Source organism: Mus pahari, chromosome 4 (assembly GCF_900095145.1).
Source record: "Mus pahari chromosome 4, PAHARI_EIJ_v1.1, whole genome shotgun sequence".
Taxonomy (NCBI): Eukaryota; Metazoa; Chordata; class Mammalia; order Rodentia; family Muridae; genus Mus; species Mus pahari.
The window spans coordinates 96,205,102-96,217,406 of NC_034593.1; the positions used below are offsets into that span (position 1 = coordinate 96,205,102).

Below are 12,305 nucleotides of genomic sequence, written 5' to 3' on the forward strand. Positions count from 1 at the left end.
GAAAGGATGGACCATCCAAAAACTATCCCACCCAGGGGTCCATTCCATAATCAGCCACCAAAAGCAGACACTATTGCATACACCAGCAAGATTTTGCTGAAAAGACCCTGATATAGCTGTCTCTTGTGATGCTATGCCAGTGCCTGGCAAACACAGAAGTGGATGCTCACAGTAAGCTATTGGATGGAACACAGGGCCCCCAATGGAGGAGCTAGAGAAAGTACCCAAGGAACTGAAGGGGTCTGCAACCCTACAGGTTGAACAACAATATAAACTAACCAGCACCCCCAGAGCTCATGTCTCTAGCTGCATATGTAGCAGAAGATGGCCTAGTCAGCCATCATTGGGAAGAGAGGCCCCTTAGTCTTGCAAATTTTATATGCCCCAGCACAGGGGAACACCAGGGCCAAGAAGGGGGAGTAGGTGGGTAGGGGAGTGTTGGGGGGGGAGGGTATAGGGGACTTTGGGGATAGCATTTAAAATGTAAATGAAGTAAATACCTAATAAAAATTGTAAAAAAAAAAATCAGTTCTTTAGTTATATTTTTAAATGCTCAAATCAAGTAGCTAAATACTACCTTACCCATACAAAGAACACTCCCACCACCACAAAAATGCTACTGAATTGTTCTCCTCTAGAGAGCTAAATAAAACACAGGGCCTTCTTGGGTCCTACTTAGGATTTTAATGAGTTTTACTATGAAAACAGATGACTTCAACTATTAGTGTATACACATTGTCAGGAAAAAGCAAAATAACAATTATAAGCACAAAAAATAGATACTAAGGTTTTCTTGGTTCTATCTTTTCCTTCCTTTCTGTAAATCTGTAAAACACTTAATATTTATTTACTTTTTCCTCATTCTCATTATTTTACAACTCTCAGGTTTGTTTGTTTTGTTCTCAAAATAAACCTCCTATTCCAAGTGTGGTCTCAGCCTAGTTGAAAGCCTGGCAAAGGAAGGAACACATGTATCAGCCAGGTACTATTAACTCTCATAGGAATGTAAGAAAGTCAATTTGCCAATCCTGTAGAAATGCAAGGACAGTAAGGAAAGGTGGGTGTGATGGTTAATCTTCATTGTCAAAGTGACTGGATTCAGAATCATCCTAGAAACACATTCCTGGGTATATCTATGAAGCTGGTTCCAGAAAGATTAACTGCGGAGAGTAGACCAGATCCACCCTCAATATGAGTGCACCATCCCAAGCACAGGGATCCTAGACTGAGAAGGGAAAGTGGAGGAAGGTGACTGAGCAACAGCATCCATCTCTCTCTGCTTCCTGCCTGAAGATACAACATGACCAGCTGCCTCCTGAACCTGCCACCACTGCCTTTCCTGATACTTTACAAGCGTCCCTCAAACTGGCAACTCACTAGTAACTGGACAACTCAATTTTAATGTTCATGTACATGAAACATGCAATACAACTGGAGAGATGGCTCAGAGGTTAAGAGCACTTGCTGCTCTTCCAGAGGACCCAATTTCAACTCCCAGCACCTACATGGCAGCTCACAACTGTCTAGAGGATCTGGCATCCTTGCACAGACATGCAGAATACCAACACATATTTGTAAAAGAAATGTTACTAAAGCTCAAAGCACACATTGAACCTCACACAATAATAGTGGGAGACCTTCAACACCCCATTCTCACCAATGGACAGATCATGGAAACTGAAACTAAATAGAGACACGGTGAATTATGTGTATGTAAATTTGTCTCTGTGTGGGTATATGCATATTATGCAGATGCCCATGGAAGACAGAAGACAATGTTGGATCCCCTGGAGCTGGAGTTACAGGTGGTTATAAGCCACCAGATTTGAGTCCTAAAAGCCTAACTCTGCAAGGGTATATCTTAACCACTGAGTTATCTCTCTGGACCATAAAATGTAAAACTAAAGAAAAGCAATAAAACAAAAGCCTAGTAGGCATGGTAGCACATGCTTGTAATCACAGTCATAGAAGATTCTGTCTCAACAAACAAACAATGAAACCCAAAACCAACAACAAAAGAAACAAACAAAATCAAAGCTACTAAGCTGATAAAATTTAAATATTTTAGTAGCAAGCATATCAAAGGGATATTTTGGTACTCTATTTTTAAACAAGGTCACCATTTCTATATGGAGACTTTGATTAACTTAATTTTTTTTTTCTAACCCATCTACCACTTTTCTTTTCCTAACAAAAACAAAGCCAGTTAAAGCCATTCAAATAAAAAACATCATTTCTATTAGTATGACTGGTATCTAGATGCAGAGTTTGGAGGGAGGAAGAAAGAAAAATGATGTGATTATATAATAATCTAAAAAATATTTTAAAAAACAAAAAGCTTAAAAAATCTTTAGCATAAAAATACATGTCATAACACATGTACATAGATCTTTGCCACCATTTCTGGTAAAATACCTAAAAGAATCAGATATAATGAACTGAATCTCTTTTGGGTGCTAAATTTATAGAATTTTGATTTTAAAATATGGATAAAGAAAATACAAAAAAACTCAAGGGGGACTGTTTGTTCTACATAGTATATATCATCGATGAAATCAGGCATGGGAGGGAGATGTAGGGAAGAAGTTATATACTTAATCTCTTTGACCAAATGAAACAATAATCAGCATCTATTTACTGAGCACTGTATGCTAGACATCCTGAATACATTAATTCTCCTAACACCACAAATAAGACTTAAATAAAGCGTTAGACTTATATATCTTACTGCCATCACACAGATGATAGACTTACCACAGAAGAAAGCTGTGACTTAGTTTAATGTATCATGAGCTAAGTCTAACAAGTATTTCTACTATGCAGCTTTGAAGTATATTATCTCTTCCATTCAGAGCATGGAAAGAGTGCTGAAGTCATTTTTCACCTTGATGCTTCCTCACAGCAATTTTTAAAACTTCCCTGTGATCAGAGCATTTTCTACCCTGTACTCAAGTAAATCCAAAAAACTTAAAAAAAAAAAAAAACTGCAAGAAAAGTATCACAGGGAACCAGGGTTACCTAGTGCATGCTGGAGTGTTCAATAAATTATTAGTTTTGAGTCACCCTTAAACCCTCTCTTACCCCCTGATCCTTTCTAGGTGTGGCTTAGGATTATTAGAATCCTTCCATTGCAATCAACCACCTCCTTGCTGTTCCCTTTTAAAAATATATAAACCTAGACTCAATCCGTTGGAATCAGGAGTCCAGGCTTCAGACAACCTCATGTGAATCAGCTCAAAGGACATGTGATATCATTATACAACTGTATTGGTTTTTGCTCTGTAAATATCCTGACTGAAGTATAGCAAGCTATTTGGGAAAACAAGCCAGACATGGTAGTGTAGTATGTTTGTAATCTCATCACAAGATTGGAAGTTATGAAATCTGAAGCCAGCCTGACCTTTAGAGCAAAATTCTGTCTACAAAAAAGAAGAAACTAGAAATGTATCCACATTCTTTATCAATCATGTTAGCATACTGAAAGAGGAATTAAAAGAAAAAAAGCTGTGTAAGATATATGTGGAAAAAATGGTCAGGTTAGATTTGTCTTAAACTTGCTATGAAGCACCACTTTTGTTTCCAACTCATCATCTGTCTTGGCCTCCTTAGTGACACCAAAGCTGGCTGAGGAAGCACTTTTGAGAAGCCTTGCTTATAGACATGCCATCTCAAATACCCCTTTCTTGTGTTTCTGTTAAGCAATAGTAGTATATAAAGTAGGAAGGACTTACATGCAATTCATTGAAGTCTTTATAGGATATTTAAAATAGCTAGCAAATAGCCATGAGAATATTTTGTCTTACATAAAATGACCTAAGAATCCCAATTACATTGTTTCTGGACTATAAGAAACATTCATATTATTACTCTTACCTGCTCTGTAGCTGTAGGGCAGTAGAAGACTAACAAAATAGTTGTACAGATATTTATTGATAGTCCAATGATGGTGATGAGATTTGGGGCAATCCATGAGGGTACTCTTCCAACTAGCCATTCCCAGTATCCTTGCATTAAGGGCTCGAGAAGGGACCGTCCAGCACTCTGATACCTGTGCTCTTCTAGCCGTTTTAATTGGTGTCTTGACAGTGGTGGTGTCGGTAACTGAAACAATTTATTTAATACACACCCTGTAGTACTCATATGCCCAAAGCCCACAGGGGACTCTGGGTGAGAATCTCCACATCGTTTCCTTGTTGACCGATGCCCACTCATGGATCTTGGTTTTCTTCTACTTGGAGACAATTATTTATCTTGTTCGGTAGCCTTCTGTGGCTATTTACCTGGGGGCTGGAAGGAGATACAAGTAAATTAAAACTAAAAAGTCAGCCTAACAGAACTAACATCAAACAGGATGCTAGTGTAGGGACCTAATTTTATTCTAGCTCTTACTAAGAAATTTATAAACTACCTTTAAGTGAAGTTATAGGACTTTAATAGTCATACACTTCCATAACACAGCTTACCTGATTCTGCAGCTCACATTTCCTCTTACACTGCTTCTAGTTAATAATGAGATCAAATGTTGGAAACAAGCTAGTCACTTTATACACAGGGGCTGACACATATATACATGTGTATAAAAAATGAGGTGATAACTTAGCAAATTAATATTAAATGAATAACTTAGTTAAAATGATCTTACATGTATCTGCACGTGTGTGTGTGTGTGTGTGTGTGTGTGTGTGGTTCTGAGGATTAGACCCAGGGTCTTGTACTTGTAAGCAAGTGTTGTAACTACCACTAAGGTACATCATCATCCTCTTAAACTACATTTTCTTTGATCATTATAGATAATATATATTAAGCACCTATACTGTGCAAACTAAGGCCCCTTTATAAATTAATTTTATCCTCGTAATAACTCTAGAAGTGTGCGAGTATGTATGCTAATTATCCTAATTTTACAGAAAAAAAGAAACTATGGCACAGACTAGTTACATTTTGAAATCAATAGATGTTAAGTGATTGTCAAACAAACATAAGAATTTCCATTAAAGCTAAATCTAAAGATAAAACTTGTATTGGTGGAAAGGGCTAGAGATGGTATTCCAGGTGGTACTGTACACAGAAAGAAAAAGTTATAAGAACAGCACTATATACACATCTATCAGCAGGTGACCTAATGAAGTCAAGTAGTAAGAAAACAAAGGAAAGGAGACTGAGTGACAGCCATAAGGATCTTAGAGTACTTATTCCCTGAAGTGCTGCACTTGAATCAGAAAAGACTAGAGACAACATAATTATTATAATTAAGCATACAGGAAAATAATTATGAGTCTTTTCAATATAAATAAGGACAGTTACGTATTTATTAATTATAATGGACAAAATAGAAAGAACAATTACAAATTAGCTCATGATCTCAATGGTTTTAAGTGATGAGGGCTTATATTAGGGACAGAAAGTATTAGTACATGACAGTCAAGTCAACTAGTAATTTCGATATAGAAGGAAGAATCAACAGAATATTCTTAAAGATTGAATGTAAGAGGTGGAAGAGAAGAAAACAGCAGCTAGACTACTTATGTCTAAAGAAGTAGCTGGGAAGTTTCTAATTTGTCATCCCTTGGGTGAGGGGTGAAAGGGCAACTAGGGACAATGTCAGCAAAGGAAGGACTACATGCAACAGTCTTTTTGGAAGTGCTAGGTACTAAACCAAGAGCCTCCTATTTGATAAACAACCTTTCCACTACTCAGAATATACCCTTAGCCTAAGAGGTTGTTTTTTTTTTGTTTTTGTTTTTTTTTAAAATGGTATTTCATTATTCTGGTGCAACAGTGGCACAAATGTTTTAGTAGTAACCAACCAGTCTCTTACTAAATTTAAGGTCCACTCCATGAGATGCTTGCTTGACATTGCTAGGGTGGCCAAAAAACTAAGACTAGGCCATGGGCACTAGGAAAAGCAAAATACTATTTTTCTGATAAAGCAGTGGTTTTGGTCTATGGGTCCCAACCCCTTTGGGGTTGAATGACCCTTATACAGAGGTCATCAAAGATTATCAAAAACCACAGATCTTTATTTATATTATAATTCACAACAGAAAGAAAATTAGTTATGAAATAGCAACAAGGATAATTTCATGTTTGGGGGTCACTACAACTTGAGAAACTGTATTAAAGCTTTGCAGCATCAGGAAGGTTGAGAATTACTATGCTACAGGAACATATCAATAAAATGATTCCTAATGACATTCTGCTATACTCATAGATCAATGCCTTGCTCAGCCATATATATATATAACTGTGATGAATTCACAGTGACCGTGAAAGCACATACAGGCCTGCACAGATTCAAGTCAGATAGGTTCCAGTGATTAAAAGTAGCATGAAGGCCATCCCTAAACAAGAAGCTATCTGCAACTGGCACCCACTTGCAAAGGAAAAATTAGTTTTCTCTGATGGCGTCTATCCTTCATTGGTCAAGACAAAATGAACTGTATTTTTGTAGGCTTTCTGTCTCATTAAGCTTTGTTTGCATGTTTTGTCAAACTGGCCTTTTACTTGCATATTTTGGTTTCCGATTTAGTGGTTTTATGGATTTATTTATTCTTTTGTTTGTGTTTGTGAGTTTCTTGAGTTTTTTTGTGTTTCTTCAACGGAGAAAGAAAGGCCCTGGAGTTGGGTGAATGAAGAGGATCTGGGCGGAGTGGGGGAGGGGAAAGTGCTGTATGAAAAGCATATTGAATGAAAAAATTTTTTCAACTGAGAAAAAGATTGTATCTTGTTTATGTTTATCTAGGTCAGTTGGTTTTGAATACTTGCACAAATACTTTCTTGCCTCAGCCTCTAAAATAGCTGAGACCACAGGTATATGCCATTATGCTCAGTAGATACATACAGTGTTTAGTGTGAGATGTTTTCAGTGAAATCAAAAGACTAGTTCAGGTGAGAGATGTCATTTCACTTAAAGCAAAGTCTGAAACTAGAAAATAGAAAGTATTTAAAAGGATTAAATACGAAGAGAAAAAGAAAAGAATTAAGAACTCCCGAAGAACCCGTCATTACTGAATAAGAGGACTATAACACAAGAAGCTTAACAACAAAACAAAACAAGGAAAATCTTGCTTGATGGAACTGCAACGACAGTGGCAACAACCAACCATACCAAGAGGCATACTGTAGTCTTCAGGTTTAAAACTATCTGGAAACCAATATGAAGTTCCCAGAAACAGTGTACTATGGGAATTTATAATGTGATCTGGGATCTCAGGTATCTTAACAATCGAACTAGTCAGTTGCCCTCCCCATTCCCTTTTTGTTGACAAAATCCAGTTTATTCTGCCTCAGCAGGGTAGTCCTGAGAGCAGTAGCGTCTGCCTTATAATGGGGAAATATGGCATAAAGCCTTATAATAAAGGAAGGGACAAAGGCAAAAGGTGGAAAAAGTTGAAAGTAGCACAGACAGGAAGAACACTTTGCACTGAGTACAATGTTAATGTCACATATAGAGCAGGGTCTCTCTCTGTGTATATATACATATGTAATATGTATATATGTATGTGTGTCTTATAGATTTAGATTTATACATATATAATATAGATTTATATATAACAAATATTAACAAAAGTTATCTTAACTGCTTGCAACTTTTTATGTGGAGTCAGGCCTATGTCCAACAAGGTATGCAGAAAATCTTTCCTTACTACAGAAGAAATTATATATATTACTCAATTCCAAAAACTTTAATGTCATTTTTATGTTTAAAATCTCTGCCAATCATGTATCTCCATCTTTGGTTTAAAAAAAAAAGCTAGGCAAATTTCCAAAAGAATCTCCAAAGAATAATCAGAGATATAATTTAAGCAACTGAGGAGTTTACAGCAATGTTTAAATAATGTTTAAAAGTAAACTACTATGTTATCACTTTAGATTGAAAGACAAACTAACAATCACCAAAACACCTACGTTTATAGTAGCTAATTTCTTTATTCTTTCCTTCTCCCCTTATATTCTAAGATAGGATTTCACTGTGCATGCCCAGGCTGGCCCAGATTTTGCTGATAGTCCAAGCTGAGCTGGAACTTTCAATGCTCCAGTCTCAGCCTCCTGAGTATTAGTATTATAGTATGTGTCATCATGTATGGCTATAGTAGCCACTTTCTCTATATTTAAACTGGATGATATTTTTTTTAATCTTTGACATTTTATAGTCTGCTCTTATGGAATTCCTCTTGAAAGAGAAATAAAAATTTAGCTGGTTCCATTTTTATTTTGTTGGCTCAGTCTGTTTCATTCTCATATTGTATTCTGTTAAAGGCAACACAGAGGGTACTAGCCTATTTTAGCTCTGAATAGCTACGAGCAACTGATCCTAATGGTTTTAAGTTTAAGCATTTGGCAGGACTAGCTGACAAACTGATACTTTCCTTTTAAGTTTTTCCCCTCATGACCTAATTTCTCTTAACCTTTTATGGGTTCATTAGAAAAATACATTGTTGAAATTTTGTTTCTGATCTAGACATTATATAAACCATATATTTTTAAAAGGTAATGAGTTTTTGAACATTTCAATCTGGCAACTTCGTCTCTGCACAGCTACTAGTAACAGCACTGTAAATGTGAATTCAGGCACAAGTATCCCTGACATACTGATGACTGCTTTACTTTCAACCCATGCCAACAGTCAGAGAAGTTGCTGACACTGCTCCAGGTCATTTCCACCTTTCCTTCTTCAATCCCATGGGAGAGCACCTAGTGCTAATGGGAAAACAACTACAGACCATGGGTATCTGAATTTTACCAAGCTTAAAACTAAAGCACGCCAAAGAAGCAGACAGCAGCAAATGGAAGCTTAGAAGAGGAAGAATAAAGAGTGTGAGAATGGAAGTTCAGAAGACATTAAAAATATTAACAAAAGTTATCTCAACTGCTTGCAATTTTTTGTATGAAGTCAGGCCTATGTCCAACAAAGTAGGCAGAAAATCTTTTCTTACTACAGAAGAAATTAAAATCATAACAAAATAAAAGTTAAAAATAACCCAGCAAAGTAAAAGTTATTACTGATAGCCCAGAAACACACCAGTCAAGGTAGTATTTATGAAAAGAAAGTTCTAAGTTTCAAATGTGCCTACTATACAAGACAGGCATGGTCAGGTTCCCACACCCAACAGGTACTAAAACCCAGTGAGCAAGCAGTAGCATCATACCACGGCATGACACACACTATACAGAAAATAAAGTGCTGAAACAGAAAAGAGTTGAAAGAACACATTTTAAATAGGGGTGGAAGTTACCAGAGAAGGAACTTTTCTACCCATCTCAGAAGAAAAGAGGAACTAGCTAGTAAGAGCAGGATAAAGAATAGTCCAAGAAGTGGAGAATGGGACAGTAAAGTGTACCTTATTCGGGTACCTAGGAAATCACAAAGGCAGATCAAAAGTAAATCAGATAGGAAAAGGAAGTGTGAAGCATCACTGAATGCAGGGGTTCACAGGCTGTGGTTAAGCATTGAGATTTTACTTAGATTGAATGGAAAATTCCCAGTGAGCTTGTAACAAAGCCTACAATTTTAGAGTACAGTCTGTTAACTGAGAACAGGCTTTCATAATTATGAAAGTAATTTTAAACTGAAAAACAAATTGGCTGCCTGTGGAAGTTCAGTTTACAATATTGACCGCTGTGGTAGCCTTTCCACTTGTACTCAGTAAACACCCTCCCTCCTGCTACAACCTGACTCTAGTGCTCCACTTTCCTGTAGCCCTTATCTGACTTTGAAGGTTTTGTTTGTAGAACTTTATTTTGTCTTTATCCTCAACAGTGCTCCTTAAGTTCCAAGACCGTGGGCCCATTCCTGTCTTGTTAACATTCTTTTCCCTAGTCTCATACCATCGTTGACATGAAAAAGAAAATCAGTATTTATTGAGTATGATTCTTCTAGTATTTAATGAGCACTTGGTTGTTCTAGACCTAGAAAGATACCCCAGTCTAAGCTCTCAGGAAATGCAAAAGGGGGTGTGAGTGGGGGTGAATGAGTCTTGTCCTCAACTACACTATAGTATAAATAACATTTTGGAGGCACAAAGGGGGCCATTATCTGAAAAAAGCATTTTCCCATTAGGCATGGATATATATGTTTGACAAGGAAACAAAGGTTAATGAGTACGTTTACTGAAATCCATCAATTTGTAAGTTTTCGAGTCTCCCATGAAGAGCACAGGGTAACAGTGTCTGCCCCACCTTCGTCCTGTCAGGGACAGGGCGTGAGGGAGCATCTGATAAGTACCACACTTAAAACAAAACAGAAACAGAAAACTCAACTGCTGCACAGACCATAGAGGAAACTTACACAACAGCCAGCATGTGGGAAATTCTAGAACTTCCCTTCTGCCCCACCCCACGGTCCCCACCCATGTACAAGGGTTCCAGGTTTTTATCAGCACTGATTCAACAGAATGCTTACAAGCTTTTCTGTGGGATCCACAGGTATACAGCTTTCTGACCTCTGCCACTACTACAGTAAAATACTAATGGCTGAGACTATTAGGGAAAGGATCATAGAAGAAAAGAGAAGGAAAAACAGGAGCAAGAAAAAGAAAAAAAGAAAATTAATAGGATCACAGGAATAAGTTCAGCATTACTTAACAAATGGTACATAAAACATGTTTGTCTGGGGGTTGGGGGGGGGGCTTTTCTGTACTTAGAAGCAGACAGTACTGAGTAACACAGCTTAGATCTGGTGTTTTGATGAAGTGAAATTGTGTGTTCCTTAAAGGGGGAAATAACTTTGGAGGAGGAGGGTCCAAAAGCCTGGAGCCATATTCGTTTTTATATTCTTTTAAAAACAGTACTGCATGGCCCTCAAAATGAGCACCACCAGCATTTCTAGCCAGTTTAAAGAGCAAAATATGGCTGAGTGGTGGTGCACACCTTTGATTCCAGCACTAAGGAGGTGGAGAGAAGCAGGGGGATCCCTGAGTTGGCAGGGATCTGGTCTACACAGCAAGGACCAGAACAGCCAAGGATACATAGAGAAACGTTTGTCTAGAAAAAAACCCAACCAACCAAAGAAGGAGGAGGAGGGGAAGGAGGAGGAGGAGGAGTTAAGAAAAAAGCAAAATGTCGTATAGAAAAGAAAGTACTATGTAATAAAATGTAACTGGTAGTGTCAGATTTACCTACTTCAGTTTCTTACAAGGAAGGGTTGTGTTGTAATGGCCAGCTGTACAGGAACTTCAGTTATTCTCAGCATAGACTAAATATGTAGCAAAATGCTTTTGAAGCTTCAAATCTCATCGAATGTCAATAGTTTTACATTGGTAATGCTCCAAATGTCTTATACAGTTTCCTTGTGTTTGAGCCAGTCAATTCAACACACACATTCTGAACCCATCCCTGACAGTTTTAAAGTAGAAAGGAAATATTCTAACAACTTACAAATAAAGTCCCTATACTCGTTAAAAACTGACTATGGATTTGCCTACTGCTGCAATAGAGGTTGCAAAAGCCATATATTCAACAGCAATGATACAACATGGTAAAGACTGGTTATCAAAATGCCAAGCATCGAACTAAAAAACTCAAACTCGGTAAAATGTAAAGTTTGAGGTTCAGCCAAGCATTCCTGGGAACACAGGCAAACCCCAGCAATCTCCTTCTAAGAACGCGACTGAAATAAAACTCTCGCTGGCAATCTCTGAGCCTGTCAATATGGGTTGAAATTTCTCGAAAAGTTGCCCAACAAGAAGCGTGGCCCGAGCCAGGAAACATCACTACAGCCTCCCAAAAGGACAGCAAAGACCGCACAGGATGCTGCATGGTTCTTGGACTTGGCAACACCGGGCCAGGAGGGTGTGGACCCGCCAGGCAAGGTCGGTTCCGCGAAGCCAGCGCCCCAGCCCTGGGCTCATCGGGGGTTAGCCTGGGGTGCTCCCTCCCACGACCACGGCTCGCATACCGCGCAGGCGCCCCTCCACCTCCGACTCCGGAGCCTTCGGGACGGCCAGCGTCGCCCCTCGCCGTGCCCACAACCCCGCGCGCGAGGCCACCCAGCGCCAGCAAGGACGGCGTTCCCCTTCAGCTAGTCCGTTCGCAGCTACCCAGTTCTGTCTAGCCCAGAGCCTCCGGCCCTCGCTCCGCTCCTCCCGGGACAAAACCGCCCCGCCACGTCCGCAACATCCCCGCCCCTTCCCTAGGCCGGGCCCCCAGCAGCCTTACCCCGAACCCAACAAGCACAAGCCTAGATAGAAATAGCAACTCCGACTCCAGGCGACTGAGTGACTGATAGGCGGCAGCACGTTCACGACACTTTCACGATTGCCGTAAAGAGGGGGGACTCAGAAGAGGTTGCGGCGCGCCTCCGAGCT

General features: G+C 38.9%; 1 protein-coding gene across 4 annotated transcripts in view; it reads right to left on the reverse strand.

Annotated features, from left to right (window-relative positions):
* Positions 1–12,305, reverse strand: part of Cept1 (choline/ethanolamine phosphotransferase 1) — a 44,119-nt gene that overhangs the window by 31,423 nt on the left and 391 nt on the right. For 2 of the 4 annotated variants that reach the window (XM_021195968.2, XM_021195969.2), the window contains exons 1-2: positions 12,157–12,286; positions 3,874–4,287 (exon numbers count right to left, since the gene is read on the reverse strand). In XM_021195968.2, coding sequence (XP_021051627.1) covers positions 3,874–4,212 — 339 coding nt within the window. In that variant the 5' untranslated portion in view covers positions 4,213–4,287; positions 12,157–12,286. Of the gene's footprint in view, positions 1–3,873; positions 4,288–11,896; positions 12,077–12,156; positions 12,287–12,305 lie in introns of those variants that run through there. The other 2 variants (XM_029537228.1, XM_029537229.1) reach the window with 2 other exon arrangements.